Source organism: Papio anubis, chromosome 1, assembly GCF_008728515.1.
Source record: "Papio anubis isolate 15944 chromosome 1, Panubis1.0, whole genome shotgun sequence".
Classification (NCBI taxonomy): domain Eukaryota; kingdom Metazoa; phylum Chordata; class Mammalia; order Primates; family Cercopithecidae; genus Papio; species Papio anubis.
Window position 1 is genome coordinate 7,165,025 of NC_044976.1, and position 26,599 is coordinate 7,191,623.

The window sequence follows — 26,599 nt, forward strand, 5'->3', positions numbered from 1 at the left end:
ATAAATGCATCAAATGTCACTCCCGGGGGGCGGGAACTCTGCCTTGTTTCCTGCGGCAACCCCAGGACTTGGACAGCTGCGGGCCCAGAGCCGCGACGCCTGCAGCAGGCCCGGCTCCCCGACTGAGCACATGGGCACAGGCTTGGCACACGCACTGCGGCATTCACGTATCAGCGAACACATGGGCATCTATTTATACATGAAGACACGAAAATGTATTCATTTCTTTTAAAATCAGAAGCAAACGGTGAGAACTGTGAGGCCGAGGGGAAGTTTTCCTCTGGGATCCTGGCAGACCCTGGAGACCGCGCCGTCGTGCGCGAAACACCGGGACGGGCCTCCCGCGCGAAGGACCCGGGAGGACGCCGGGCTCCCCTCCCGTCCGCGGGGCCCCGGGCGCGGCGCCGCTTTAAGGCTCCGAACCCCGCGCGGATGCAGAGGCTGCGGCCATGACGTCAGCGCCCCGCCCCGGGTGATGCTGCAGCAGCCGGGACCGCGGCCGGGCAGGCAGCAGCCCAGCGGGGACAGGGATGCCTGCCGTCTCCACCCACAGGTACCACCGTCTCCTCCGCGCCCTCCGCCCGCTCCCTGGCTCGGTGCCTGCCGGAGCGCCGCGCCCTGGGCCCCGGGGTAGTCAGGGCGCCGAGATCGGGACCCGAGGCCGGCACGGAGACCTTTGTTCCTCGTGGAAGTCTCATGAATTGCAGAGTCCACGGAGCTCCTCCGTCTCGCCCCTCCGAGGGCAGGAGCCTCGGGTCCAGGGGAAGGTGCCGGCCAGATGGCAGGTGCTCTCATCCTTGCTGGCAAGGGGAAGAAACCCCGGCCTTGGCCCCAGCTCCTGATGCGCTCCTTGAGCCGGAGGCCTGGTCCCTGGTCACCTGGGCAGGTGTCATCCGCTCCCGGCTCACGTCTTGCCTGGGGCTGAGCCCTCTTGTTGACCAGGGGCCTGGCAACGCCCCTCAGCATCCCAGGGTTACTTAGCGAGGGCACCGAGGACTCCCCTTTCCCGAGCGAGTCAGCACCGAGGGGAACGCTCTGAGATGGAAGCCGTTCAGCTCCTTCTGCCCTCGACAATAAGCAACTTCTCCAATTATTTCTAGAGTGACAGCCTTGCATGTTTTTCAGTTCTTATAGGGAAGCAGAGTCAGGTGCGGAGAAAGCCACGTTCAGGCTGCACCTGGCCTGGGCTTTTGGGAAAAGTTGGCCCTGGAGTAGGGGTCAAGCTGCCGGAGATGCAAAGTGGGAAACGGCCGCCATTCAGTAACTAGCCTATTAAGTGCACCCTCCCAAGTCCGCAGAGCCCCTTCCTGGTCCGGGAGGACCTCAATGAAGAATTTTGAGAATGGGTAGAAAGAAGTATAAGGGGCTGGGCGCCGGCGGCTTATGCCTGTAATCCCAGCACTTTGGAAGGCCGAGGCGGGTGGATCACCTGAGGTCAGGAGTTCTAGACCAGCCTGGCCGACATGGGGAAACCCCATCTCTACTGAAAAAACAAAATTAGCCGGGCGTGGTGGCGCATGCCTGTAATCCCAGCTACTTGGGAGGTTGAGGCAGGAGAATTGCTTGAACCTGGGAGGCGGAGTTTGCAGTGAGCCCATATTGCACCACTGCTCTGTAGCCTGGGTGATAGAGTGAGACTCGTACCAAATAAATAAATAAGTAAATAAGCCTGAGGAAGGGAAGTGGCCCAAGGCAACCCCGTGGCAGGAACCCATTTTCATAAAGAGAAGAAAGAAATGAGGAAATGGTTTTGGCTCGTAGTAGGATCGTTGCAAGCATTCAAACTACATGGACACTGATTACTTTTATTATTCATTTGCCGCTTAAACTTCCCACAACACAGTTTGAGGGATCTGTTACTTTAAACATCCCCTGTACTCCAGAAGCATAGTGGGCCCCTGTATAACCTTTGGGGGGTCCAGGGAGATGAGTGCATTTCCTTTTGACCGAGTAAATGGTCATATGGTGCAGTAAAGGTGGTCTGGCGAATGTTTGCATTTGTGTATTAAAATCAGATTTTATGATCTTAATTTCCACTTTCACCCATTTTTATGGAAACATTAAAAAATGATTTTTTTTTTTTTTTTTTTTTTGAGACAGAGTCTCACTCTATTGCCCAGACTAGAGTGCAGTGGCACAATCTCGGCTTACTACAACCTTCACCTCCTGGGTTCAAGCAATTCTTCTGCCTCAGCCTCCGGAGTAGCTGGGATTACAGGCACTCACCACCATGCCCAGCTAATTTTTTGTATTTTTAGTAGAAACGGGGTTTCTCCATGTTGGCCAGGCTGGTCTCGATCTCCTGAGCTCAGGTGATCTGCCCACATCGGCCTCCCAAAGTACTGGCATTACAGGCATGAGCCACTGTGCCTGGCCTCAAAAATGAATTTCTAAAGTTCTTCTTAGAATAAACATTTGTGAACAACTTTTACTAAATGCAGTTTTAATAAAAATGGTAATGCCGATCCCCAGATTTGAAGATGAATCCTTAGTAAAGACTTTCCCAGCCAGGATTAAACTAGGTTTAATTCTGGTTCAGATGCTAGAGAGAAGTTCATTGAGTGTGCGAGGGTCTCCCTTCTGCTGGGACAGGCTGCAGTGGGGTGTGGCGGAGGTGGCAGTACAGTTGTCCTCTTGCAGGTAGAGAAGTGGGCCATCTACGTAGTCCACTTTAAATAAGGTCGAAGAGGCTCCTCTTTTCAAAAAGACACTTCAGGGGCTGGGCATGGTGGCTCATGCCTGTAATTCCAACACTTTGGGAAGCCAAGGCAGGTGAATCCCTTGAGCCCAGGAGTTTGAGGCCAGCCTGGGCAACATGGCGAAACCCCATCTCTACAAAAAAAAAAAAAAATACAAGAATTAGTCTGGTGTGGTGGTGTGCACCTGTAGTCCCAGCTATTTGGGAGGCTGAGGTGAGAGGATCACCTGAGCCCAGGGAGGTTGAGGCTGCACTGAGCCATGATGACTGTACTCCAGCCTGGGCTAGATAGACGGAGACTGTCTGTCTCTCTCTCTCTCTCACTCTCTCTCTCTGTTTCTCTCTCTATACACACACACACGCACACACACACACTTCTGCCATATGCTGTTTAAAGCTGAAATTTTTCCAAATTGGGCCACAGTTCTTCGTTCCAAATTTAAAGGGAAGCTTTCTAATGCACTTAAGTTCACATTATGGTTAAAATGCTGATCAGAAAGAGCAGGAGATATGTCTGTGTGCCTGAAGGTGGGAAGAGGCTGGGCAGAGGGATGGAAAGGGAGTTGGCCACTGAGGGCATACGTGGGTCTGTGACCTTCGGGCAGAGTCCAATCCAACTGTCCACCTCACCTGTGCTGGGTCTCACCCCCGACTCGGAAGGAGATGGTCTTACACGGGGTTGGAACTGGCGCTTTATTTCTGTGCTTTTGATGAATGAAGCTCCAGGGGATGCTAACTGCTACTTGGGTTTTTGGAAGGAAGACCTGCCAACCGGCAGGTTTTACCATGCAGAAGTGCTTGAGCTAGGCCAGTGAGGAACATAAATAAGATTAGCTTTTTAAACATGTTAATCTTGATTTACTCCTTATAAATGAATTCTATTTCAAATGAAGTATTACTTGTCTACATAGTTCTTAGGTTCATCTGTTCTCTTCCTACAGGAAAGCGTGGTATTTTCCAAGGCCACAGGATAAGTCCTTTATAGAAGTGACAGGAGACTCTGTCTCTGCTATGTCACTCCCTGTCACCTTGGAATAAAATCCATCTCTTAGCAAGGCTTCAAGGCCCTCCGTGATTAGCTAAGACCTTTCTGAGGGCTTCATCTCTCACCCCACCCCCACTGGGCCCAACTGTTACTCATCTCTCTCTTTTACCCAATGATTCCACCACCCAGGAAGGCCCTTTCCTCCACCTTTTCACCTAACTCGAGGACAAGAACTGTGTCTTTCTTTTATCTCTATCACCTCAGTGTCTTGGTACTCAATACTCAGCTGAATTAGAGGCTGGGTAGGTGGGTGGATGAGTAAATGTTTGGAAGGGAGGATAGGTAGATGGGTGAATGGAAGGATGGATAGAGGAGTGGGTGGAAAAATAGGTAGGTGGATGTGTGGATGGTTTTTGGATAGACAAATGAATAGATGAATAGAAGAGAGGATGTGTGGAAGGATGGATGGGTAGATGACTGAGTGGAAAGATGGATGAATGGATGGCTGGGTGAGTGGGTGGAAGAGTGGGTGGTAGATGAATGGGTGGATGGATGGATGGATGGATAGATGGATGGATGGGTTGGTGGGTGGATGGATACATGGATGGGTGGGTGACTGGATGGGTGGATGAGTGGATGGATGGATGGATGGATGGATGGATGGATGGAATGGATGGATGGATGGATGGATGGATGGATGGATGGATGGATGGATGGATGGAAGATGGATGGATGGTGGATGGATGGATGGATAGGTGGATGGATGGATGGTGGATGGATGGATGGTGGATGGATAGATGGATGGATGGTGGATGGATGGAGGTGGTGGATAATGCATGGACGGACGATGAATGATGGGTGGGGGGCGGACGCGGACGGACGGGACGGACGGACGAAACGGAGCGGCCATGACGGACGACGGACGAGCGGCGGCGGACGGGACGGACGGGGTGGACGGACGGGCGGATGCACGACGGGCATTTGAGCGGGTGGGTGGATTGACGGACGGGCGGACGGACGGGTGGATGGGGTGGACGGACAGGATGGGTGGATGGATGGATTTGGATGGATGGATGGATGGATGGATGGGGTGGTGGTGGATGGATGGATGGTGGATGGTGGTGGATGGACGGATGGATGGATGGATGGATGGATGGATGGTGGATGGTGGATGGATGGATGGATGGAATGGATGGATGGATGGATGGATGGATGGATGGGTGGGTGGGTGATGGATGGATGGGGTGGATGGTGGGTGGATGGATGGATGGATGGATGGATGGATGGATGGATGGATGGATGGATGGATGGGTGGATGGGTGGGTGGTGGATGGATGGATGGGGTGGGTGGTGGGTGGATGGATGGGTGGGTGGATGGGTGGGTGGATGGATGGATGGATGGATGGGTGAGTGGATGGATGAGTGGGTGAGTGGATGGATGCATGGATAGGTGGGTGGGTAGATGGATGGATGGATGAGTCATTGGATTAACACAGTGTTCTTTATCCTGCTGAGATGTCTCTAGATCCAATCATTTTCACCATTGGTGTCTTCCAAAGAGAAGAAGCACAGTCTCTGAGTGGTTAGGGTGGTGGAAGAGTTTTAGATACAAATCCGGAGTGAGGAATTTCAGAGTGATTAGTAAATAATTTATTTTTTTATAGTAAAAAAAAAAATAGTGTGATGGAAAGCTGTATAGTAAGTTAATGTCAGAAAAAGAAGAGCCTTACTTTTGAAGCTTGAAACTAATTTTGAGAGAAAGCCTGTGATATTTATCTTGGCCAGTGACAAGGGCCATCATCAGAAATCAATGCTGGGAAAGTTGTCCCAGTTTGGGGGCCTATGTCTCAGGAAGGACTTCAGAGGGAATTTAGTCTGTTGCTTTTTTGTGGAGCAGGTGGGGTGGGCTGTGTCTGAGAGAATCCTGGGACCCTCCGCCCCCGCCGTTATGTTGGTGTCTATCTTTTCCCCTCTGATCTGAGCAGCTTTCCTCCCCTTGTGCTTATAAAAGTGGACATTGGCTGAAACACACAAGCTAACATATTAGAATCCATTCTGTTAATATTAATAATCTAGCTTACTTTCAAATCGGTGAAAAACAGTTCGACGCTTTGGAGCCGGTGCCTAAGTGGTGCAGGTTGCAAACCTCAGCTGGGCAGAGGACAGGGGAGGATGGGAGTGGAGGGGTGTCTATCTGGGAAGGCCTTGAACTTGCTCACTCCTTACCTAGGTCATGGGCATTGTGAAAATGCTTAAAAAGTAAGTTGAAGCTGGGGGGTGGGGACCTGTTTCTCAGCTCTCCCTGGTTGTGTCCCTCTGCATTCGCGTGTTGTCTGTGACTACAGGATTCCAGAGTTTGGCTTATTTCTTTAAAGAAAGCATTTTTGAATACTGTCAAAGCCTCAATTTGAATTCTCCCCACTGGACTAAAACTCACTTGTCAGTGGGTGCTAAAGGAAAGAGGCTCGTGTTAAGCCCATTCAGCTGCCTTTAGGGAGGGTCCCCTGGCCTACTGCGAAGGAGGGAACACAAGCGTTAGGGAGTGGAGGGGACTGGCTATGACTATCCGGGGAGAGAGGAGCTGTCCCTGCACCGCAAGGAAGCACTCGGGGTGCCTGGGGGTGGTTCCTAACCATGCCCGGTCTCTCTTCCTCTCTGGTCCCCTGGGACCTTCAGGGAAGGAAAAAATTAGCCCTGGAAATGGGCCGCAGGTCCTAAAATAGCCTGGTGTCCTTGGAGGCCTGAGAGAAGCTGAGAGGCTCTCACTTCCTCAGGATAGTCCCGACCGAGCCTCTGTTTGGGGGATGGTCCCTTTGAGTTTGAGGTGGGGACCTGCAGGACGGGGGTCCTCTCTCTGAGTAGGGAAGGCACTGGGCTTCAGCCTCCTGGGGCAGAGGAGCTGCAGATGGGAAAGTGAGGCCCAGAGCATCAACCGTGAGCAGTGGGCTCTGCTGTTGGGGGACGGTGTTTGACTCTAAATTCTGCAGTGTGAACTCAAATGTCAGGGGAGGACTACCCAGGCAGAAGTAACTGTGGCCCCCCCCAACGGGCTTTCCTCACAGGGACGCCCACCAGCCCTCGCCACGATGATCCCCGCAGCCAGCAGCACCCCGCCGGGAGACGCCTTCTTCCCCAGCGTGGCCCCACAGGACTTCTGGAGGTCCCAGGTCACGGGCTACTCGGGGTCCGTGACACGACACCTCAGTCACCGGGCCAACAACTTCAAACGACACCCCAAGAGGAGGAAGTGCATTCGTCCCTCCCCACCCCCGCCCCCCCACACCCCATGCCCGCTTGAGCTGGTGGACTTCGGGGACCTGCACCCCCAGAGGTCCTTCCGGGAGCTGCTTTTCAACGGCTGCATCCTTTTTGGCATCGAGTTCAGCTACGCCATGGAGACGGCGTACGTGACCCCGGTGCTCCTGCAGATGGGCCTGCCTGACCAGCTCTACAGCCTGGTGTGGTTCATCAGCCCCATCCTTGGTGAGCCCCAGCTCCTCCCCGATGGTGGAGGGCCTCTGGAAGCTTCCAGAAGCCTCATTGCAGCAGCTTGAGGGTCCTTAGGGGAGAAGGGAGGATCAAGAGTTAAGTTCCCCTCATTAGTCTGGGACTGTGGGGAGCACAGGTACTGCCGGTCATATCCCAGATTTTAAGTTCCTTATCAAAACCAGACAATAGAACAGGGATTTAGCAGTCCTCAAGGGCTGACACCATCTCATGCCAGGCTCTCCTTGTCAGAGGGTCCAAGTCATAGCACTTGGTGTCATATGGGCCTAGAAGCTCCTGAAATTTCTTGGATTCCCAAGGAAAGTCGTGGCTGCTTAGGGCCTTAGGGTACAAAGTGGAGGATTTAAGGAGATGCCGAGCGATCCCAAGAGTTAGCTTTGGTTTCCGAGTTCAGGGTTTTGTCACTGACTCTGTTTCATCATCTTATTCTTTTGATGCACTGGGGGTGTTTGAGAGCAGCCACTTCAGGAACGTGGAGGCTGATTCGATGTCCCCATGTGCCGTGGGGACCCCGGCGGACCCCAGCAATGATCACTGGCCTGCTCTGTTTCAGGATTCCTACTGCAGCCTCTGTTGGGTGCTTGGAGTGACCGGTGTACCTCAAGGTTTGGAAGGAGACGCCCTTTCATTCTTGTCCTGGCTATAGGTCTGTTGTTTTGGCATGGAAATAAAATGGAGAGGAAAAAAAAAAAGGCCCCAACTGCCTCCTTTTAGGAAAATTTAAAAGAACATTGACCATAGTAGTTACCCAGATAGCTCTGGACTCGCACTGGTGTGAGGCAGGGAGTGCCCGGTAACCTGACCTGAGTTAACTGTGAGAATAGATCCTTTGATCATTTTTAAAAATGAGTTGATAAAGTTCATCTCATTTCTTCTCTGCTTAATGAAATAAAAACCCCCATCCAAGTGCAAAATATATGGTGAGTTTGCAGGTGACTTTTCCACCAGGCTGTGCTTGAGGTTTAAGTTTTAAAAATTCTTGGGTCCTAAAGATTCTAGACATAAGTTGTGAGCTGCGGGGGATAGAGCTGGTCTGCATTTTCTTGGGGTGACTTTGTTTCTCTGTGTCCAGGGGCACTGCTGGGCCTCTCACTCTTGCTGAATGGCCGGGACATTGGCATCGCCCTGGCTGACGTGACCGGCAACCACAAGTGGGGCCTGCTGCTGACCGTGTGCGGGGTGGTGCTGATGGACTTTAGTGCCGACTCAGCAGACAACCCCAGTCACGCCTACATGATGGACGTGTGCAGCCCCGCGGACCAGGACCGAGGCCTGAACATCCACGCCCTCCTGGCAGGTGAGTCTCCCTCAGCAGGGCCGAGGCTGGGTCTGCAGGGCTGCAGGCTTCAGACATGTGGCTTTTGAGGCCCTTCCTCACTCCGTGATATAACAAAGAAGCTGGGAGAATTCCAGTATATAGAGAAACACTGAAGTGATTGAAAATACATATCTTGGCCGGGTGCGGTGGCTCATGCCTGTAATCTCAGCACTTTGGGAGGCCGAGACGGGCGGATCACGAGGTCAAAAGATCGAGACCTTCCTGGCTAAGATGGTGAAACCCGTCTCTACTAAAAATACAAAAAATAATTAGTCGGGCATGGTGGCGGGTGCCTGTAGTCCCAGCTTCTCGGGAGGCTGAGGCAGGAGAATGGCGTGATCCTGGGAGCTGGGTGACAGAGTGAGACTCTCTCTCATAAAAAAAAAAAAGAAGATACATATCTCATACAACACCCATCAACCACAACCTATGCTGTTGACACATAAACAACAATTATAGGTCTATAAATCCAAATGTTTCTATTCATGGATTCTCATTGTTTGAGGTAGTTATGTTCTACAAAGTCACCACAAACCCTGAATTAGCAAACACCGAGTCTCGCTCCTAGGAACAATACAGGGTTAGGTTCCTGTGAGCCTCCGGTCACAACATTTTCATCAATGGATCAACATATAACCTTGTTGTATGAGTTTCTGTTTAAAACCCCTTATTTCATCTGTGCCTTTGGCTGATTAATGTTGAATTGACGGCCAACAGCGCTGCAACTCACGCCTGAACGAAGCATCACTGTTGCACACATTTTCTGCACGAGGTGCATCCGGCCTTCTTGCACTTGGGAACGTCAGGCACCTTGGAGGCCATTTAAACAGTGAAACACCAACAGAAAACATAAAAATGTAAAAAAGGTGGCACTAAATAGACCACACAAAAAAACTCTTGCTTTGGCCAGGTGCGGTGGCTCACACCTGTAATCCCAGCACTTTGGGAGGCCGAGGTGGGCAGATCACCTGAGGTCGGGAGTTCGAGACCAGCCTGACCACCATGGAGAAACGCCATCTCTACTAAAAATACAAAAAATCAGCCGGGCGTGGTGGCGCTTGCCTGTAATCCCAGCTACTCGGGAGGCTGAGGCGGGAGAATCGCTTGAACCCGGGAGGCAGAGCTTGCAGTGAGCCGAGATCGTGCCACTGCACTCCAGCCTGGGCAACAGAGCGAGACCCCGTCTCAAAAAACAAACAAACAAACAAACAAACACACACACACACACCAACTCTTGTTTCCAGTGTGAGTGTGGAGACAAGAAAGCAGAGCTCAGCCCTGTGGGGCCTCAGCTGGACTGTGCGCCCTTGGAAGTGCAGGCGATGTGCTGTTGTGTGCAAATCCTTGAATGATGGTGAGAGCACCGTGAGGTCTGGTTCTGGGTTTACCTCACTAAATGGTAGTGAGGAGGTGAATTCACAAATACAGAATCTACAGAGAATGAGGATCGAGTGTGTGTGCATGGCCACACGTGTTATACATACCATGTGTGGATGTGTGTATATATACACACCTGGGGCATGCTCAGTGGCAAAACAGGAGAAATGTTACCATCAAAGTCAGGAATGAGGCAAGACTGCACCCGTCCCACAGAACCACTGCCATTAGGGAGACACAAACAGAAGGAGCGAGGTCAGCCCCACTGGTCTCTGGGGCTGGACGTACGGAAACTTCAAGGGAATTGGCTGCAAAGCAGTGCAGGAGTTCAGTATGGTGCTTAGCTATCAATGTGCTGTATAAAAAGCAACACTGGTCGGGTGCAGTACTTGGGAGGCGAAGCCAAGAGAATTGCGTGAGTTTAGGAGTTTGAAACCAGCTTGGGGGAATAGTGGGACCACATCTCTAAAAACATAAAATTAAATAAATAAATAACTCTAGCTTTTCTATATAAAATATTTGCCTTGTTGCAGAATAAAATGGAAGAAAAAAATTCCATTTAAAATAGCAACTGGGGCTGGGCATGGTGGCTTATGCCTGTAACCCCAGCACTTTGAGAGGCTCAACTGGGTGGATCACTTGAGGTCAGGAGTTCAAGACCAGCCTGGCCAACATGGCAAAACCCCATCTCTACTAAAAATACAAAAAATTAGCCAGGTATGTGTTGCGTACCTGTAGTCCCAGCCACTCGGGAGGCTGAGGCAGGAGAATCGCTTGAACCCAGGAGGTGGAGGTTGCAGTGAGCCGAGATTGCGCCACGCACTCCAGCCTGAGCGACAGAGTGAAACTCCATCTCAAAATAAATAAAGTAAAAAATAAAATAAAAAACAAATAAAATAGCAATTGGCTGGGCTGAAGGTAGCGAGTTGTCTTGATTGATGGCTCACAGTCAGTTACAGACGGAACTCCTTCCTCCACTCTTTCCCCAGCCCTCACTGCTGCACTTGACTAGTCTTGAAAAAGCAATAGATATTGGAACGATGTTTAAAAATCAAGGGAAAGGCTTAATGAGACCCATACAGGACCTGAATGAAGAGGCTGGGTCACCCAGTGGTTGGGGGCTCGGGCTCTGGAAGCTGAAAGTCCACACTGAGCAAATGGCTCGGCCTCCCCAAGCCTCTCCTGGAAAATGTTGCTGCTTCTCTCCCTGTTTCCACACGTGCGCTGCTGTGGGCGAGGGAACCTCTAAAGGGGCCATGCTGGGCAAGTGCTGGGCTTGGCAGAGTGGAAGAGGGACGTTGGTTTTTACCTTACGCCCGTCTATGAGAATGCACCACTTCGATCATTCAAGAAAATTAGTAACAAAGTTCATCTGGGCCGGGTGTGGTGGCTCATGCCTGTTATCCCAGCACTCTGGGAGGCTGAGGCGGGCAGATCACCTGAGGTCAGGAGTTCGAGACCAGCTTGGCCAACACGGTGAAACCCCACCTCTACTAAACATAGAAAAATTAGCCGGGCCTGGTGGCACATGCCTGTAATCCCAGCTACTTGGGAGGCTGAGGCAGAAGAATCGCTTGAGCCCAGGAAGAGGAGGTGGCAGTGAGCCGAGATGGCGTCACTGCGCTCCAACCTGGGCAACAAGAGTGAAACTCCGTCTCCAAAAAATAAAGAGATAAAAGATAAAGTTTATCTGAAATCTGACCTTGGATAAGGGTCATGAACAGCAATGGTGTCTTTCAGGAGGGGAGGAGGGAAGGTAATTAGAATCATGAGCGTGGGAAGTCAAGAAGAATGAAATGCCCGGGGGCAGTGGGGAGGCAGAAAGACTCCGAAGTCTAGAAGAACAGAGGCAGAGAAGGGACGGGACTGGGGCTTTTAAATGGGCATGCGAGTGAAATGAAAAGGCCCATCTGGGACAAAGGAAGGAAGATCTGCAGTGAAACCTCGAAATAATGAGATCCACAGTCATGCCACCCTTGGGTATGTGTGGAAGGCTGAGCTGGGAGTGTCCGAAGCCCAGGCCTGTCCGTAGAAGTTCTTATTTGAAAGGTAAACCCCTCATGTGGCCAAGTCTTCCCCAAACCAAAAATCCCATGCTGGTAGCAGGCAGGTTCCTCCTCACCAGCAGCGGTAAACCGAGAGAACCCTCCTCTCCTCTCAACACTAGACGGACTCAAAATGTGGCTCAACTCACAATAAAACAAAACAAAACACCGGATCCCTGATGGGGTGGGTGTCGTGGACGCGCAGCTGGCTGGGGTGGAGCCCCTGTGGCTTCCCTGGCTTTTGCCATTGAAGCACAGAGCCGAGCTGGAAGAAGCCGCGGGGTCTGGAGGTAAATCTGCCCGCTGCTGTTGGCTGGGCCCCCACGGCATCGCCCACAGTTTCTTGCCGTGCTCTGTGGCCAGGGCTGGGCTGGCCGGTGCCCCGAGGCGTGGAGCGAGAACAGCAGGAACAGCAGTGATCCAATCCCTACTTTTCTGCTGTGGGCTGATGGCTCAGAGACCAGAGAGCTGCCCGCCAGGGTGTGGGGAGGCGGGACCCGTCTGTGGTCACCAGAAGGGGTGACTCTCCTCATGGTGTTCCATGCATGGGGACAAACACCCACGTGCACACGTGTGGTCGGCTGTGTGTGGGCGATGGGGTCGGCCCTGAGCTGGAGAGGGCCTTGGAGGGAGGATGCGTCCGGTGTCAGCATTTGCTCCAGGGGCCTGAAAGGTTACGGGGAAAGTGGAACAGGCAGGAAGTGGAAGGGGATGTGGGCAGGTGGTCACTGTGCTGCCACTGGGGGTCGCACCAGGAAGGGCCCTGCAGGTGGCCGTGCAGGACAGGAGGGAGACCTCCTCGAGGGGCCCGCCCTGGGAATCCTGTCCCATTTTGTTGGGGTTTAGGTGGGACGAGTACTGTGCCCACATCCCTGGAATGGCCTTGGCTACCTTCGTGTCCTTCTAAGAAACGGAGCCACCACGCTTGGGCCTTCTCCTCCCGCAGAAGGGAACTCAAACCCTGTCTCTTTCCCCAGGTCTCGGAGGAGGCTTCGGATACGTGGTCGGCGGAATCCACTGGGATAAAACTGGCTTTGGGAGGGCCCTGGGGGGGCAGCTCCGTGTCATTTATCTCTTCACCGCGGTCACCCTGAGCGTCACCACCGTCCTGACCCTGGTCAGCATCCCTGAGAGGCCGCTGCGGCCGCCGGGTGAGAAGCGGGCAGCTATGAAGAGCCCCAGCCTCCCGCTGCCCCCATCCCCACCTGTCCTGCCAGAGGAAGGCCCGGGTGACACCCTCCCGTCGAACGTGGCCACCAACTTCTCCAGCCCCATCTCCCCACCCAGCCCCCTCACACCCAAGTATGGCAGCTTCATCAGCAGGGACAGCTCCCTGACGGGCATCAGCGAGTTCGCCTCATCCTTCGGCACCGCCAACATAGACAGCGTCCTCATTGACTGCTTCACAGGCGGCCACGACAGCTACCTGGCCATCCCCGGCAGTGTCCCCAGGCCGCCCATCAGCGTCAGTTTCCCCCGGGCCCCTGATGGCTTCTACCGCCAGGACCGTGGACTTCTGGAGGGCAGAGAGGGTGCCCTGACCTCCGGCTCTGACGGGGACATTCTGAGGGTGGGCTCCTTGGACACCTCTAAGCCGAGATCGTCAGGGATTCTGAAGAGACCCCAAACCTTGGCCATCCCGGACACGGCCGGAGGAGGGGGTCCCGAAACTAGCAGGAGAAGGAATGTGACCTTCAGTCAGCAGGTAACAGCAAATGTCGGGGGAGCCGGGGCTCAGAGGGCAGCGTCGGGGGTCCCCCTGGTCAGTTACATGACGAACAGGGAGAGTCCATCCAGGAAGAAATTCCCGGCTGTCATGGAGGTATTGTCAAGTGCTTTGGCCTAAAGAGAAAAGCCTTAGAGGCCAGGCGCGGTGGCTCACGTCTGTAGTCCCAGCACTTTAGGAGGCTGAGGCAGGAGGATCGCTTGAACTCAGGAGTCTGAGATCAGCCTGGACAACATGGCGAAACCCCATCTCTACTAAAAATACAAAAAGTAGCCGGGGCGTGGGGCACACATGTGTGGTCCCAACTACTCTGGAGGCTGAAGAAAGGATGGCTTGAGCCCAGGGGGTTGAAGCTGTAGGGAGCCATGACTGCACCACTGCACTCCAGCCTGGGTGACAGAGCAAGACCCTGTCTCAGAAAAAAAAAAAAAAAAAGACAAGTCTCAGAAACATGACGTCTTCCCCTGCATGTTAGTGAACAAGTTCTGGGCCTGAGTCCACCTATGAGTGAGTGAGTTCAGAGCATTTGTTAGGTATCAGGTGGTTTAAAATCCTGGCTGGGAGCGACAGTGACAACTCTTTTAAACACTTATGTTTGCCCAAACGTAATTCAGGCCGGGCTTGTCCTGCCAGTGAGTTTCTTACAGGCATGGTGTGCACCCCACTTGTTCCTGGTATTTTTCCCTAGACGTCCGGGCTCCAGCCCATTTTGGCAGTGGGAATCCCGTGCCAGTACATCCAAGTCTTCCCTGACAGTGAACCTGCAGATGTGTCTGGGATCATCCCTCCTGGTGCCTGACGTCGGTTCACTCCTGGAGGCTGTACAAATGGGAATCTCCAGGGCAGTGCCATCTTCCGCGAAGGCCAAGAACCTTCCAGAAAGCTGTTTGAGTTGTATTTTCTATATGTCAGATGAGCTGCAAGACCACCAACTGATCTGTGGGGTTTCATGGGCTGATTTTTTTTTTTTTTTTTGGAGACAGAGTCTTGCTCTGTTGCCCAGGCTGGAGTGCAGAGGCATGATCTCGGCTCACTGCAACTTCCACCTCCCGGGTTCAAAGGATTCTCCTGCTTCAGCCTCCTGAGTAGCTGGGACTACAGGCGCCCGCCACCACGCCCAGCTAATTTTGTATTTTTAGTAGAGACGGGGTTTCACCATGTTGGCCAGGCTGGTCTTGAACTCCTGGCCTCAAGTGATCCGCCCACCTCGGCCTCCCAAAGTGCTGGGATTACAGGCATGAGCCACCACACCCAGCCAGAATCCATGGTCTTTAACTAAAGAAAGGTTATTCTGTTATTTAAAGTAGACATAAGAGTTACTGGCCTGCCCACCCCAGCGGGCGTTGCAGGAGGAGAGTGCATTTCAGGAGGAATGTGGTGTTCCGGGTCCTACAAAGCCCAGTGTCATTTGCCTGGTCCCTCGAGGGAGGCAGCTGGAAAAGCCGAGCAGCCTGGAGACCTGGCCCAGGAGACGCCTCGCTTGACCACAGAGGCACGTGGGCCGTGTCTCCTAAATGGAGTAGACCCTGCTCTGCCTGGTCCTGTCCCATTGGGTTTAAATGGGACCCGGTCCTCAGTTCATTTCCCCCTCAGGGGTTCACGTGTCCTGTCTCTGCCTAGATGACTTCCCTCATTTAGTCGGAGGTTAACTGGAAATGGGGCTTGCACTGTTCATTTTCCTCTCCTCTCCTCTCCTCTCCTTTCCTTTATTTTCCTCTCCTCTCCTCTCCTCTCCTCTCCTCTCCTCTCCTCTCCCCTCCCCTCTCCTCTCCTCTCCTCCCCTCTCCTCTCCTCTCCTCTCCTCCCCTTCCCTTCCCTTCCCCCTTTCCTTTCCTCTCCTCTCCCCTCCCCTCTCCTCTCCTCTCCTTTATTTTCCTCTCCTCTCTTCTCCCCTCCCCTCTCTTCTCCTGTCCGCTCTTCTCCTCTCTTCCCCTCCCCTTCCCTTCCCCCTCTCCTCTCCTCTCCTCTCCTCTCCTCTCCTCCCCTCCACTTCCCTTCCCCCTCTCCTCTCCTCTCCTCTCCTCCCCTCCCCTTTCTTTTTTCTTTTTTGATTATTTTGTCTTGTTTTGGTTTTTACTTACTTTATAAAAATATATAGAGATGGGCTCTTACCGTGTTGCCCAGGTTGGTCTTGAGCTCCTGGGCTCAAGCGATCCACCTGCCTTGGCCTCCCAAAGTGCTGGAATTACAGGTGTGAGCCACCGAGCCTGGCCTTGTTTGGTTTTGTTTTGAGACAGGGTCTCACTCTGTTGCCCAGGCTGGAAGGTGGTGGTGCAATCACGGCTCACTGCAGCCTCAATCTCCCAGGCCCGAGTGATCCTCCCATCTCAGCCTCCTGAGTAGCTGGGACTACAGGTGTGTGCCACCACACCCAGCTAATTTTTTTATTTTTTGTAGAGATGGGGTCTCACTATGTGGCCCAAGCTGGTCTTGAACTCCTAGGCTCCAGCGGTCCTCCCACCTCGGCTTCTCAAAGAGCTGGGATCCCAGGTGTGAGCCACCACACCCGGCCCCGTTTTCTCCTTGGAGTAGCAGGATGGTGCCTTTCGTTCGCTTTTCTCTGGTGTGTGTGGCCGGGGTGTCTTCATAGACATGTACAGTCTCAGCATGAGGAAGGTCGCTGCTTAGGCGTGCGCAGGCCTCACAGGGACATCTACTGAGGCTCCTGGTGGCACCAAGGACACAGAGAGCTCTTGTCTGGAAAGGGCTTGAGGAACTGGGAATCACTGGAGAGCCAGGAAAGCTCATCTTTATGAAGGAAAGGAAAGAGGTTTTCTTTTTTTTTTTTGAGACGGAGTCTCACTCTGTCGCCCAGGCTGGAGTGCAGTGGCCGGATCTCAGCTCACTGCAAGCTCCGCCTCCTGGGTTCACGCCATTCTCCTGCCTCAGCCTCCCGAGTAGCTGGGACTACAGGCGCCCGCCACCTTGCCCAGCTAGTTTTTTGTATTTTTTAGTAGAGATGGGGTTTTCACTGTGTTAGCCAGGATGGTCTCGATCTCCTGACCTCGTGATCCGCCCGTCTCAGCCTCCCAAAGTGCTGGGATTACAGGCTTGAGCCACCCCACAGCGCCCGGCCGGAAACAGGTTTTCTAATTGCTCAGGTCGAGGGCACTGCCAGCCTCGTTGTGGACGATGCCGGGGTAATTTATCTTGCCTTTGTCAACACTGGATCATCCCAGACTGTTTCAAAAAGTTCAGACTGGCTTTAGATTCAGTTCCTTAGGTGTGGTTGAAAATCTCGGGCCAGACATGGTGGCTCATGCCTGTAATCCCAGCACTTTGGGAGGCTGAGGTGGGTGGATCATGAGGTCAGGAGATGGAGACCATCCTGGATAACACGGTGAAACCCTGTTTCTACTAAAAGTGCAAAAATAACTTGGCCCGGCGTGGTGGCGGGAGCCTGTAGTCCCAGCTGCTGGGGAGGCTGAGGCAGGAGAATGGCGTGAACCCGGGAGGCGGAGCTTGCAGTGAGCTGAGATCCGGCCACTGCACTCCAGCCTGGGCGACAGAGCAAGACTCCATCTCAAAAAAAAAAAAAGAAAGAAAATCTCATCTTCATCCCTTTTTTCTGTTTCCTTTCTCCGTAGAGTGTAATTCATGCATCAGTGCTTTGAGGAAAGTAAAAATCATGAGCTAAATATAAACACATCCAGGCTGAACGGAGACAGAGGCGTCACTGCAGCGCTGTTCCTCCGCAGGCGTAGGGGGCGCTCTGCTGATGTGGGTGTCCTGGGAGCCGGCACTGCGGCCTCTCCGCTTCCTTTCCCACCGGGAGTGTCCAAGGCCGACCGCACCACAGACACCCCAGTGGAGCGAGGCTGCAGCGCCTCTTTGCTCTCAAACGTCTAAATTCAAAAACGACTAGTTCCCCGAGGTGGGAGGGAGGATCACTTGAGGCCAGGAGTTTCAGACCAGCCTGGGCGACATAGTGAGACCTCATCTCCATAACAATTTTTTTCAAATTAGCCAGGCGTGGTGGTGCACGCCTGTAGCCCCAGCTGCTCGGTAGGCTGAGGTAGGAGGATCACTTGAGCCCAGGAGGCTGAGGCTGCAGTAAGCCATGACTGCACCACTGCACTCCAGCCTGGGCGACAGAGCAAGACTCTGTCTCTAAAACAACAACAACAACAAAATGACAAGTTCCCCTGACTGGAGTCTGTACCCCAAACCCAAGCAGGGCTACTTGGAATGAAACCTTCTCATTCCAGGAGGAGTTTGCAAACCTAGTGAAGATGTCCATGGAATGTTGTTCTTGAGCCCCGGAAAGAAATCGAAGCCCCTCGCACCAGTTTCCATCCTGTTGACCGTGGGGCTTTTTGTGTGTTGTGTGAGCCCCTGTCGAGGGCCGAGGTGCTCGTGTGGGCAGGGCCACCCTGTCTTCTGTGTGGTGGAGGTTCCACCTGTCCAGAGAGAATTTTGAACACATGTTCCTGGTGGCCACCTTGAAATAAGTCTTTCCCAGCCTTCTCTTGTGAAAAAGAAAGGACTTCCTAAGTGTTTGGATCTGAACTGACCCACGTGTATTTCAAATGTATTTTGCATTTTACAAAGTCTTATCTCACTCCCTGTGGCACAGATCGTGTCCTGTGGCCAAACTGTAGGCATACCTGAAATGTAATTCTAGTCTTAGCTGGTCCGGGGCCTCGGAAGCGATGCCCTGAAGCCGTTCCTCTGAGGCTGGTGTCCACGCGGGGCTCATGCCCTCTGATATGAAGACAGACCGGTGCAGTGTTTCCGAGAACGCATTCCCCTGAGCAGAGCGGAGTCTGCGTTGCCTGATGGGGTGCGGGGCTCTGATGAGGGGTTTGTGGGCTCTTCCCAGGTCGCCAACATCCTGCTCAACGGCGTGAAGTACGAGAGCGAGCTGACGGGCTCCAGCGAGCGCGTGGAGCAGCCTCTGTCCGTGGGCCGCCTCTGCTCCACCATCTGCAACATGCCCAAGGCACTGCGCACCCTCTGCGTCAACCACTTCCTGGGTGAGCTCCCGGCCAAGCCTCCCCGTAGTCCCGGTCCTGCTCAGGGCTCTCGCCCCACTGGCCTCCCAGGATGCCCCTGAGCCTCCCTTCCCAGAACTTTTCTATGTTCACCAGCCCCCTACAGCAGCACCAAGGGCAGGCCTGGGGTGCGGTGGCTGCCCTGGAGGGCTTTTCTCCAGGGTGCCTGCCCTGGACAGCCCCAAACTAAACCAGGTGTCACCATTGAGAGCCACATAGCTCACTCTGGATCCGACACCTGGGTCTCCACAGAGCCAAAATTCTTATTACCTGAAGCCCTTTGGACAACTCCACAGTGAAATGATGGACCCACACCTTCCCACCTTCCCACCTTCCAACTTTGTCTTGCTCTGTCTTCAAGCACAGACCCCACACCTGCCTGCCCATGTCTATTGCCGTTCGTAAATTCACACGGCTGGCCTTTGAATGACCAATGAAAAGCACCAACTTGCATTTCATTCCATTTAGTCTCTTTTCGCTGTTGAGTGGTTGAACGTTTGAACATGATTCAGAATTTGAGGCTGGGCACGGTGGCTCACGCCTGTTATCCCAGCACTTTGGGAGGCCAAGGCTGGTGGATCACGAGGTGAGACGATCGAGACCATCCTGGCCACCATGGTGAAACCCCGTCTCTACTAAAAATACAAAAATTAGCCGGGCGTGGTGGCGAGTGCCTATAGTTCCAGCTACTTGGGAGGCTGAGACAGGAGAATTGCTTGAACCCAGAAGGTGGAGATTGCAGTGAGCCAAGATGGCACCACTGCACTCCAGCCAGCCTGGTGACAGAGCAAGACTCCACCTCAAAAAAAAAAAAAAAAAAAAAAAGAAAGAAAAAAAAGAAAGAAAGAAAAGAAAAGAAAAGAAAAAAGAATTTGAGATAATCTAGGCTCTCGTATATTGTGGGACATAAATCAACATGACCTTCTAGAAGGCAGTTTCGTAATGGGTGAGAATCTTGAAAATGGTCCTACCTTTTTCCCCTGTGACCTTACTCAGTGTTCCATGCAAGCCCGTAATCAAAAACTATATTCAGAATATATATGCAAGGTACTGATCACAGCATGGCTTAGGACAGCCACAGTCTGTGATCGGGGATAGAGGTGTCAAACAGTTGGGGAAGGGTTAAATATATCAGGGTGCACCCACACTGTGAAATATTCTGCTGCCATCAAAACGAGTCTGTTTAATAATTCTCGATGGCATAGAACATTATAGATGATAATTCATTATGGTTCGAGAGGGCCTATAAATACCACCTTCCTCTACCAAAGACGGAATTCCCATGGTTCAAGGAACGGAGTGCTAAGCACATCTGCCAGCACATCCATGCCTGTGCTTCCTGGTGGATTTCTCCCAATTAAATGGACCCCCTCCCCTGTATTGCCGAGGTAGCTGGAGCACCTCCACTGCTACCCTTGCCTCATGTTTATAGAAATATATGGTGTTTTAAAATAAAAAAAAAATTGTAAGGAAACTCTGTTAGTCTGTTCTCACACTGTTAATAAAGACATACCCAAAACTGGGTAATTTATAAAGAAAAAGAGGTTTAATGGACTCACAGTTCCACATGACTGGGGAGACCTCACAATCATGGCGGAAGGCAAAGGAGGCACAAAGGCACATCTTACATGGCGGCAGGCAAGGGGGCGTGTGCAGGGAACTGCCATTTATAAAACCATCAGGTCTCATGGGACGTATTCACGACCATGAGAACAGCATGGGAACCGCCATGATCCCGTTACCTCCCACCAGGTCCCTCCCGTGACACACAGGGATTACGGGAGCTACAGTTAGAGATGAGATTTGGGTGGGGACACGGCTAAACCATATCAGAAACGAACACAGTTTTAATCGCTCCTTGCTTTTATAACCAGTAGATACATGTTGGTTAGAGAAAGGGCAGAGTGCTGGCTTTTGCCCCCAACGTCACGAACCCCTTTCTTTCTTCCAGGGTGGCTCTCATTCGAGGGGATGTTGCTCTTCTACACGGACTTCATGGGCGAGGTGGTGTTTCAGGGGGACCCCAAGGCCCCACACACGTCCGAGGCGTATCAGAAGTACAACAGCGGCGTGACCATGGGCTGCTGGGGCATGTGCATCTACGCCTTCAGTGCAGCCTTCTACTCAGGTACCCGCCGCCAGCCAGGCTGGCACAGTAGTGAGGGCTTTGGTTGGGTTCCTGGAGCATGTGAAGTGAAGGCAGGTTCATGTCCTTACGATTGCAGACACTACATCCCAATTTGGGGGGCGCCACTGTCTTTCCCCGCTGCAGGGCACTGGGCCTGGGGGAGCCGGACTGAAGAAATGGAGCTTGTGGGTCTCAGGCCTCTGAGAGCTGGTGGCCTATGGGGCACGGGTGCTTGTCAGAACCTGACTATACCCGCAGGCCATAGCGAGGGTGAAGTGGGGGCCCAGGGGGAACCTGAGGCCATTCCCAGGCAGCGTACTGTCTGCCAGCCCCCAGCTCCTTCCCACTTTGATTCAGGGAGCAACCTGTCCCCAGGGAGGTGGGGGCAGGGGTGAGTGATCGTGGAGCATGGGAGTGGGCAGGGGCCAGGGGCCCAGATGACTTTGAGGTTCTCTGTCTGGGGTACCCTTGGAGCACGGTGCTTAGTTCATACCAGCGTGAAGCCAAGGTGCCAGCCCCATGGGGCCTGGCTGGTAGCGTGCACTGGGCAAATTTTATCCCAGAGGTCCACACACTTTTTCTGCAAAAGGCCACAGAGTTGGTATTTCCAGCTTTGCCGGCCCAGCGGTCTCTGTTGCAGCCCCTCACTGAAAGCCACAGACAGGGGAAACCGAATGGGCGTGCCGTGTGCCAGTAAAACTGCACTGTGTTCACTGAAATATGAATTTAATGTGATTTTCACATGTCACAAAATATTCATCTTTTTGATTTTTTAAATTAATTTTTTTTTTAATTTACAAAACTAGTCTGCAGGTTGGACTTCGCCTTCGAGCCATAATCTGCCAACTGCTTTATTTTAGTTGCCCCCATCTTCATGGGTTCGAGCCCCAAAGCAGAGGGTCACTGAGGGGCTGCGGCAAGAAGAAATTTGTCAGCTCTCACTTGCGAGTCCACGGGGCGGCACCTTGGGTGTTGGGTTCCCCCATAGCCGTGTGGCCTTGGGGCATGGGGAACTGGCCCCATTTTATCGATTCTAGGGAGCCCCGTTGCTGATATCCATGCTGTCGCGTCATCTTGGGGGGGTAAAGATGGTGGCCGATGACGGGATGGGCTGCTGTTGTGCCCATAATTACACAAGAACACAGAGGTTTAGCTCGAGACCCTCAGTCCTTGAGCCTTTTTGGTGTCACAACCCCAAGATCCCTCCACCTGCAGGAGCCCTGGGGGACCTGACCCGAGCCGGTGTGAACAGGACACCCCGGTCCTGCCGTCCATCCAGACAGCCCTGTCCTGGGCTCCCGCCAGAGTTACTGGGGCGGTCTCTCAGCTCCCCTGGGTGCCCCAGGAAGTACTTTCTGGTCTGGGGCAAGTGGCCTGCCAAGCCAGGTCCCACCACTGCTAGCTTCAGGTCAGCCGTGGGGAGGTAGCGCTGGAAGCTGAGTCCCCGGAAGCTCTGGCCGTGTGGCACCGCTCACCCTCTCTGTGGCCCGCAGCGATCCTGGAGAAGCTGGAGGAGTTCCTCAGCGTCCGCACCCTCTACTTCATTGCCTATCTCGCCTTTGGCCTGGGGACGGGGCTCGCCACCCTCTCCAGGAATCTCTACGTGGTCCTGTCGCTCTGCATAACCTACGGGGTTTTATTTTCCACCCTGTGCACCTTGCCCTACTCGCTGCTCTGCGATTACTACCAGAGTAAGAAGGTAGGTGCTCTCCCTTGTCTTGCTTCGGGTCTGCTTCTTGGAGAAGCTCCTCCGGAGAACTGTCCCCCAGGACCAGCGGCACAATCCGCAGAGCCTAGTGCACAGTGATGACTGTCAAGACAGCAATGGCAGAGCATTCAACCAAGGGGGGCCCTTCTGAGCGTGGGGCGTGCACCTGCCTGTAATCCCCTCACTGCTTCCTTAGCACAAGCCTCCAGCTCACCCAGGCTCTGGGTTGGGCTCTGTCCTTTGCAGGGATGCACGGAATGGGAGGCTGCCCCTTCCTACTCCTTTGTCAGGTCACGGGGTCTCCTGTTGACGCCTGTCCCAGTCATTCAGGGTGGGGCTTATGGGGAGGCAGTGAAGCTCAGAAAACTCAGCAATCCAGATCAATAACATGTTAATACAGTATTTTTAAAAATCAGAATTTTTGCCAAAAAACCATGTAGAACAACAACATCAATTTTTCTTTTCCTTTTTTTTTTTTTTGAGATGGAGTCTCGCTCTGTCGCCCAGGCTGGAGTGCAATGGCACGATCTCAGCTCAGTGCAACCTCCGCCTCCTGGGTTCAAGCGATCCTCCTGCCTCAGCCTCCCAAGTAGCTGGAATTACAGGCAGGTGCCACCATGCCCAGCTAATTTTTTATATTTTTAGTAGAGATGGGGTTTCACCATGTTGGTCAGGCTGGTCTCTACTAAAAATACAAAAAATTAGCCAGGCGTTGTGGCGGGCACCTGTAGTTCCAGCTACTCAGGAGGCTGAAGCTGGAGAACGGCGTGAACCCTGGAGGTGGAGGTCGCAGTGAGCCAAGATTGTGCCACTGCACTCCAGCCTGGCCAACAGAGCAAGACTCTGTCTCAAAAAAAAAAAAAAAAAATGAAATTTCACTTCACATAACTTAAAACATGGCTGTTTCAATCAATGAAACTCAAGTTTCTCCTGGATCCCAGAATTCAACCTGTATTTATAAACGTATAATATATTTAGCTACTATTTTGTTTAAATGAACTCGTTGGGCTAGGTTGGTAAATGTTATAATTTTTACTATTTTCTACAGAGAAAATAGTTTCTAATTCAAGTTGGAGCTATGTGTGCAGCAGTTTCTCTACAGTTGTACATAAATGTTTTTACTATAAAATGACCTAATGTATAAAATACTACTGCATGCCATAATAAAGATAGTAATACTTTCAAAAAAAAAAAAAAAGAGAGGATCAGTAACAGTGCTGAGCCACCCCATATTGGAATCTGAGGCAAAAAGAAAAATGGCATTTAAAAGTGCCTTAAAAGGCCGAGTGCAGTAGCTCATGCCTGTAATCCCAGCACTTGGGGAGGCCGAGGCGGGTGGATCACTTGAGGTCAGGAGTTCAAGATCAGTGTGGCCAACATGACGAAACTGTGTTTACTAAAAATACAAAAATTAGCGGGGCGTGGTGGCCCGTGCCCATAATCCCAGCTACTCGGGAGACTGAAGCAGGAGAATCACTTGAACCCAGGAGGCGGAGGTTGCAGTGAGCCAAGATTGCGCGACTGCACTCCAGCCTGGGTGACAGAGGCTGCGTAAATAAATAAACAGGCCAGGTGCGGTGACTCACGCCTGTAATCCCAGCACTTTGGGAGATCGAGACAGGTGGATCACGAGGTCAGGAGGTCGAGACCGTCCTGGCTAACACAGTGAAACCCCGTCTCTACTAAAAAATACAAAAAATTAGCCAGGTGTGGTGGCGGGTGCCTGTAGTCCCAGCTACTCGGGAGGCTGAGGCAGGAGAATGGCGAGAACCTGGGAAGCGGAGCTTGTAGTGAGCCGAGATCGCGCCACTGCACTCCAGCCAGGGGACAGAGCGAGACTCCGTCTCAAATAACTAACTAAATAAATAAATAAAGTGCCTTCAATTTTTGTTGATATTTTGCTCAGCATAGACTTTTAACAGCTGTACTGAGATATCATGCACCATCTAATAGCGTGTGACGTGCACCGTTCGATGGTTTCGGCACACGCAGAGTTGTACAACCGTCACCACCGTCAATTTCAGAACCGTTTTGTCAGCCCAGGAAGAATCTGTCAGCTGTCACCCCTCTGACCCTCCCACTCTACCAGGCCTAGGTGACCACTAACCTACTTCCTGTCCCCATGGACTTGCCTATTTGGGACGTCTCCTGTGATGGAGTCAGGCGATCCATGGTCTCTTATGTCTGGCATCTGTGGCGCAGCTGTAGGCTTTGAGCTCCATCCATGCTGTTTCCTGGGTCAGGGCCTCATTCCTTTTTATGGTCACATAATGTTCCCACCATAATTTTCTTTTGCGGTGACTTTGAAATTTTAAAATGCTGCATTGAAATATTACCTGCACAGCCTGGGCAACATAGTCAGACCCATCTCTTTAAAAAAAAAATTAAAAATTAGCCAGATGTGGTGGCATGCACCTGTAGTCCCAGCTATTCAGGAGGCTGAGGTGGGAGGATCACCTGAGCCCAGGAGGCTGAGGCTGCAGTGGGCTGAGATTGTGCCACTGCACTCCAGCTTGGGCAACAGAGCAAGACCCTGTCTCAATAAAGAAAAAGAAAAAGGAAGGAAAAAGGAAGGGAGGGAGGGAGGGAGGGAGGGAGGGAGGGAGGAAGGAAGGAAGGAAGGAAGGAAGGAAGGAAGGAAGGAAGGAAGGAAGGAAGGAGGAAGGAAGGAAATGTGACCTGGATTACTGAGTTTCTCTCTCTCCCTTTTAATCTCATGCCTCAGTTGCCTCCCGTAGGCCTGGGCCTGATTTGTTTTAGGGAGTTTGGAGTCTGACACGTTCAGCTGGGCTGGCCCTGAGCACAGCCCTTCTGATGGGGGTAGAATTGGCACAGGGAAGCCGCAGGGGAGGCCCAGGCTCCCAAGTCACAGCAATGCCCATTCACCCAGCACCTTGCAGACCGGCTGGTGCTGGGGGAGCTGAGTGACGGAAATCCATGCCACGGCTCCCCACTGTCGCTCTGCACAGACCACACTCTCAGCCACTGTCTCCCAGTGTGGCATGCAGGGAAGGGAGAGTGAGTGACGCGTCCAAGCTGGAGGCCACGAGGACCTCGGAGCCTCAGACAGAGGACCAAAGGGCGTCATGTACAGAGGACTTTGTGGGGAGTGGTGTTGGGCAGGTCCCATCCCGGACGAAGGTGAAGGATGGGATGGCGGGAGTGGAGTGGCCGCCTGGCTGTGCAGGTTGGTTTTCTTTGGGTGAGAGGACGGGGAAGAGCTCAAGTGCTGAGGGGGAAAGTGTCTCCGGCCACCTCATCTGCCCCATTAGTCACGGATTCTTTTCATTGTCGTCATCTCTCCAAACAAAAACATTGTTAAACTCTTGGCTGAACTCCCTGTGCATGTCGGCACTGGAAAATGTGAGGCCGCTGTGCGTGGCCGCTCAGGCCTCCTGGGCTCGCAGGACACATGGAGCTCCGTCACCTCGTGCCGGCTGTGACGGGTCTCGCTGACACGTTTCTTCCTCTGGGTCAGTTTGCAGGGTCCAGTGCGGACGGCACCCGGCGGGGCATGGGCGTGGACATCTCTCTGCTGAGCTGCCAGTACTTCCTGGCCCAGATTCTGGTCTCCCTGGTCCTGGGGCCCCTGACCTCGGCCGTGGGCAGCGCCAACGGAGTGATGTACTTCTCCAGCCTCGTGTCCTTCCTGGGCTGCCTGTACTCCTCCCTGTTTGTCATTTATGAAATTCCTCCCAGCGATGCTGCAGACGAGGAGCACCGGCCTCTCCTGCTGAATGTCTGACATCGCGGAGCCTCGACTCTGCACACGCGCCTGCACCTGGGGGTCTGCAGCAGGCCGACCAGTGAGGACCAAAGGACCTTGGTGGACAGGGGGACAGGCTGCCTACTGGAATGTAAATATGTGATAAAATAATAAACGACAGCCGCAAAGCCTGCGGTTTCTAGGCATTGCTCTCCGGTGGCTGAGAGGTCCGTAGGGGATTGAGTTACCCTCCTGAGGACTTGAGCAGGGGAAGGTTTGTAAGAATCTTTTTTTGAAAGTAAAGGTGTAATTCAATGCTTCTCAACCAGGGGCAATTTTGCCACCCCACCCCCACCCCCGGGAAGACATCTGGCAACGTGTGGAGATAGCTTTGGTTGTCACAACTC

The 26,599-nt window shown here is 52.8% G+C and overlaps 1 protein-coding gene across 1 annotated transcript; it reads left to right on the forward strand.

Annotated features, from left to right (window-relative positions):
- Positions 1-26,398, forward strand: SLC45A1 (solute carrier family 45 member 1). Its single transcript, XM_003891063.4, has 9 exons — positions 1-553; positions 6,746-7,166; positions 7,744-7,836; positions 8,263-8,487; positions 12,908-13,635; positions 18,479-18,632; positions 20,602-20,778; positions 22,272-22,477; positions 25,965-26,398. The coding sequence occupies exons 1-9, from the start codon at positions 476-478 to the stop codon at positions 26,229-26,231; spliced, it is 2,349 nt and encodes a 782-aa protein (XP_003891112.3). The 5' UTR covers positions 1-475; the 3' UTR covers positions 26,232-26,398.
- The last annotated feature ends 201 nt before the right edge of the window (positions 26,399-26,599 follow it).

Coding starts and splice junctions, on each gene's coding strand:
- SLC45A1 (XM_003891063.4), top strand. CDS start 476: ATGCTGCAGCAGCCGGGACCGCGGCCGGGCAGGCAGCAGCCCAGCGGG. Junction 7,167..7,743: donor GTTCATCAGCCCCATCCTTG/GTGAGCCCCAGC, acceptor GCTCTGTTTCAG/GATTCCTACTGCAGCCTCTG. Junction 8,488..12,907: donor CATCCACGCCCTCCTGGCAG/GTGAGTCTCCCT, acceptor CTCTTTCCCCAG/GTCTCGGAGGAGGCTTCGGA.